Genomic DNA, 5,262 nt, shown 5'->3' with positions numbered 1-5,262 from the left:
AGAGACGAAAGGAAAATAAAGTTGAATAAGGAACAGAGTAAAGATGAAGTTAGAGAGAGGGATGTTGGTGTTTACTTGGGATGTGAGAGAGAGGGAGAGAGAGAGAGAGAGAGAGTGAGACAGGGGTGTGTGTGTGTGTGTGTGTGTGTGTGTGTGTGTGGTCAGGTGTTTAGGTGTGTGTGTGTGTGTGTGTGTGTGTGTGTGTGTGTGTGTGTGTGTGTGTGTGTGTGTGTGTGTGTGGTCAGGTGTTTAGGTGTGTGTGTGTGTGTGTGTGTGTGTGTGTGTGGGTGTGTGTGTGTGTGTGGTCAGGTGTTTAGGTGTGTGTGTGTGTGTGTGTGTGGTCAGGTGTTTAGGTGTGTGTGTGTGTGTGTGTGTGTGTGTGTGTGTGTGTGTGTGTGTGTGTGTGTGTGTGTGTGTGTGTGTGTGTGTGTGTGTGTGTGTGTGTGTGTGTGTGGTCAGGTGTTTAGTTTTGTTTATTAGGGTATCCATCAGCTGTTGAATGCAGTAGCTCATCTTCCTGTGTGTGGGTTTCAATACCTTTCTCAATTGTGAAAAAACCACAGGTCTCTCCAGCCATTACCCATACCTCCTCCTCCTCCAAAATTATGTTCCCTTGCTAGCCTCCACTCTGAGTGACATCACTGGAGTTTCCCTTGGCTGCTACATGTATATAGCAAGCAGCACTGAGAGTATCAGTCAATCAATCAGCAGGCCTGTCACTACCTACTACCTTCAAAACACAGTCAACCTCCGATAGCACTGAGGGGAGCTTAGCTACTGAAGTTATTCTAAGTTTACAAACTTGTATACCTATCGCAAAGAGCTTGATTGACATTGGAGCTCCAGGCTTCTCTTGGATACTAAGGACTTTGACGGAAGGTTCTACTATACGATGGAAGGTGATTGCAGCAGAGTGATGGTAGACATGGAGAGTGGCCCTGTATACCCAGCAACGACCGTGACCCTGGTACGGGAAAAGTCCTCACACCAGTGGAGGCTGTGTGGTGCCCTGCTGGCCATTGCACTGTTTGTCTCAGCTGCGCTTTTCATTACCTGGCACGCCAAGGTAAGAACATACAGGCACTTTTATCTTATCATTAATTATTAGTGGGATAATGGCTAGTTAAATCGATAAGGGAACTGGATTATTTTTGATGAGCTGATATCAAGTATATTCCATCAGCAATTTGATAAATAAAATTTGAACTTTGTACTTAGATCCTGATTGAAACTACTGTGTATCTCTGTAGCTATATTTACATGTACTTTTACTTACATGTCTATACCTTCTGTATATCACTATAGATCTATTTATCTAAATGTCCACATATCTATATATCTATAGCATCTACATATCTACATATCTATATACCTACATATCTATATGTCTACCTATCTATATGTCTACATATCTATGTGTATATATATATATAAATATTTAAATATCTATACATATGTGTATACATATATATACACACACATATATATATATATATATATATATATATATATATATATATATATATATATATATATATATATATATATATATATATCACCACCATGTATCTTTGTAAATCTGTATATATCTCCTGTGTAGCGTCAATGTGAAACCGATCACAGGACTAACTTTTCTCTGTATATCTCCTGTGTAGCGTCAATGTGAAACCGATCACAGGACTAACTTTTCTCTGTATATCTCCTGTGTAGCGTCAATGTGAAACCGATCACAGGACTAACTTTTCTCCATTTGTCTTTTCCTCTAACTCAGAAACAAGATCAGGTCGAGGAAGTTGATGGTGAGTTGGTTTATTTTTTCTTCTTCTGTCAGGTTCTATATGTTCTACTGCTGGTAATAACGGTGTTATAATATTGAATATATACTACTACTCACTTGACAAAGGACGTATTCTAAATAGCATCCTATTCCTTTTATAGTGCACTACTTATGACGGGAGCCCTATCGGCCCTGGTCAAAAGTAGTCCACTACATAGGGAATATAGAATGCCATTTGAGACAAAAACCTAAATGTGTAAGATAAACTCTCGCAAAGCTCTCAGAAGCTCTCGCAGCAGTACGGCATTATATGGAGTTTAACGTGAGAGAATTCATCCTCTGAAGTGTATGTCAGTTTCCTAAATCTCTGTCTTCTTCCCTCTTCAGAACTTCAGCATACATTGAGACAACTCTCTGGAAACATAAAGGCTGCCATTCATTTAGAAGGTAAAATAACACTTTACAGTAATGTATACATACAATGTCTGCTTCCAAAGTGGCACCCTATTCCTTATGTAGTGCACTAGTTTTGACCAGGGCCCATATGTAAGGGATAGGGTGTTATTTGGACAAGGGAAGGTTACCTGACAGGATGCCATATTAGAGTCATTTCAACAGCACTGTAGAACTGGAATGAACTTGTCTGCATGGTGAATAATCTGGATATATGCAATGTAAATTTGGTCTATGCAAATCAAATGCACACTTGACCCTTGACTTTGAAATGGGATTAGAAGCTGTGAATGAATCAAGCCTGTTTGACATACGGTATAAGTCAAGACATAAACTTCATCTCTTTTTGAAACTGCTCATTTACAACTTGCCTCAATAGAGATGGTGTGTCGTAGTGCTCCATCAGTCAATATCTACAGTCAATTATATTCATGTCCAACCACTGCATCTCAACCACTCTGATTTTATTTATTTTTGGGGTTAAAATGATTTGTACAGTTAAAAACTAATTAAAAGTACAAAGAACCCCAAAGGAAATCACATACAAGCGTTAAATGCATGTATTTATTTCCAATGTGGTCCTTGGAAGAGATTCATTATTTCCCATGTTAACCTCGCTCTTTTTCTTCTCCCAGGTGAATACAACAGCAGTGGAAAATACAAGACCACAGTGGAGTGGACAGACAGTGTGGGCCAGGTATTCTCACAGGGGGGTCTTAAACTCAACAACAACGAGATTGTGATCCCCCAGACGGGCCTATACTTCGTCTATAGCCAGGTCTCTTTCCACGTCAGCTGCAAGGCCAACCCAAAGCACCCTAACAACCAGGAGATGGTTCACCTGAGTAACACAGTCAAGCGCTGGTCCCCAAGCTACGGCAGCGCTGACAGCAAGGAGTACCTGCCGCTGCTCAACTCCGTACGCACCGTGTGTAAGAAGTCGTCCAACAGCGAGGCGAGCGAAGGAAAGTGGTATAATGCAGTGTACATGGGAGCAGTGTTCAACCTGGAGAAAGGAGACCTGCTCCGGACAGTCACAGAGAACAGGCTTCTGCCACATCTGGAGAGTGGCGCTGGGAAGAACTTTTTTGGCGTGTTCGCCTTGTGAGACAGACAAAATGGCTGACGATAGAGAGGAAGGCTACGTCCCAAATGCCACCCTTTGCCCTATACTTTAACTATGGGTGCACTATATAGGGAATAGGGTGCCATTTGGGACGGAGCCTCAGTGTGAGGGAAAGGTTCATACAGTTGTAGGGATTAGACAGCTGAAGAAGAAGAAGAGGATAATGGAAGGTTACCTGATAGGAGTCAGGGCCGTTTCATCTACTGAAGTTGACTGATGTTAAGGCATTGTGTTGTTTCGTGTTAAAGCCAATGCATTTTCTTTACTCTTCTGTCAAAGATTAGGAATTATAGCCTGGGAACCCGTCTGTTTGTGCCATCATGCTACTTCTTGCCACTCCTTGCCATGCCAAACATTGGCTTGCATGACAGCATGATGTAGGCAAGAGCACAAGCTGATCTGGAACCAGGCTAGAGAGATTATACCAATCTATCTAAACTGTAGCAGTTTATTTATATATACTTGGGGTTTATTGTATAACAAATGTGTTGCCATGGTGTTACCATGACAGTACATTTCTATGATGCTAATGCTGAACTACCATCCACAGCACATACACCAACCCACACTCTATATATATATATATATTCTACTATCTGAAGGAATTCTGACATACAGTGTGAGTCAATGTATTTAAGCATTGTGAATGTGCCACTACATCGGTCAAATGTCTCATATTGAGAAGTCAATGCAATTTCTAATTGATTCTGAAGTCATTATTTATTTCTATTTTATTAATATATTTATCATTATGTTTTAGTTAATTATACTTGTATTGTTGTCTGTATTTATTATTTATTATTTAACCTTTATTTAACTAGGCAAGTCAGTTAAGAACAAATTCTTATTTACAATGACGGCCTACCCCCTCGGCCAAACCTCCCCCTAACCCAGACGACAATGAGCTAATTGTGCTCCGCTATATGGGACTCCCAATCACAGCCGGGTTGTGATACAGCCTGGAATCGAACCAGGGTGCCTGTAGTGACGCCTCTAGCACTGATATGCAGTGCCTTAGACCGCTGCCCACTCGGAAGCCACTAAGGCTATATATTGTATAAATTCCTATTTAAATTACATTTGAAATAATTTATTTAATTTAATTGATTTGAAGTATCTAATACCTAATTGTTGTTATTTAATTGCCTTTTTATATTTCTACATTTTAAAGAGTAATTTAATTGTATACATGTATTTATTTAACTACAGTATTGTTGTTGAATTGAATATCTCAATAAAATGCCCAAAAAAAAGAGAAAAAAAAACATTTATTGTATGTGAATCAGTTCTGATCGTCAATGACAGGTTCTTCTAACATGGTCACTATTTTGAGATTCTACAGCCACGTAGAAGAAGAAAAGTGGTCTCTGGTGACTGTAGTCGAAGGGTCTTTAATGTATGCTGAAAGGGTTCTGAAAACACCACTGGAAAAACCTTCATAACAACAAGTGGCTCATATCATTTTGCATCAGTTCATAGTAGCTAATTCTATCAACAGGACTTTCTACAAATAGTTATCTCTTCGCCGTCGTGGAATGATTTGCATTTCTGTTGACCATTATCTCAATTGAATTAGCATACATTTGCAAAGACACCTCTACTAAAATAAACTCAGTGGGTGTTTCCACTGTGGTCAGTAGCATTTCCTCAAGTACTGTGTTAGTAGTGTGTGTCTGTGGGTTTCCTATACAGTCAGTTGCATTTCCTCAACAGACAATGTGGATAATCCCCTTCGTAATCAGGACCATGACTGCTGAGTGAGCAAACAGTGTGATCTACAGGGCTTCTTCTATTGGCCCCCCACGCATCTGCCCTCCTCGAACCCTAAACACGTGGGGGTGGTGGGAGGGATTTGTGCGGTGGCTTTCCAAACAGCATTAGTTTCCCTTTATAGCCACTGTTAAAT

The 5,262-nt window shown here is 40.2% G+C and overlaps 1 protein-coding gene across 1 annotated transcript; it reads left to right on the top strand.

The window, feature by feature from the left end:
- Positions 1–443: 443 nt before the first annotated feature.
- tnfa (tumor necrosis factor a (TNF superfamily, member 2)) lies at positions 444–4,554 on the top strand. Its single transcript, XM_014178730.2, has 4 exons — positions 444–1,066; positions 1,772–1,799; positions 2,165–2,224; positions 2,866–4,554. Exons 1-4 carry the CDS (start codon positions 893–895, stop codon positions 3,336–3,338), a joined length of 735 nt encoding a protein of 244 aa, XP_014034205.1. The 5' UTR covers positions 444–892; the 3' UTR covers positions 3,339–4,554.
- Positions 4,555–5,262: the final 708 nt, after the last annotated feature.

The sequence above is a fragment of the Salmo salar genome, chromosome ssa27, assembly GCF_905237065.1.
Source record: "Salmo salar chromosome ssa27, Ssal_v3.1, whole genome shotgun sequence".
Classification (NCBI taxonomy): Eukaryota; Metazoa; Chordata; class Actinopteri; order Salmoniformes; family Salmonidae; genus Salmo; species Salmo salar.
The sequence above is the reverse complement of the archived record's forward strand: the minus strand, read 5'-3'. Positions and strand labels throughout refer to the sequence as shown.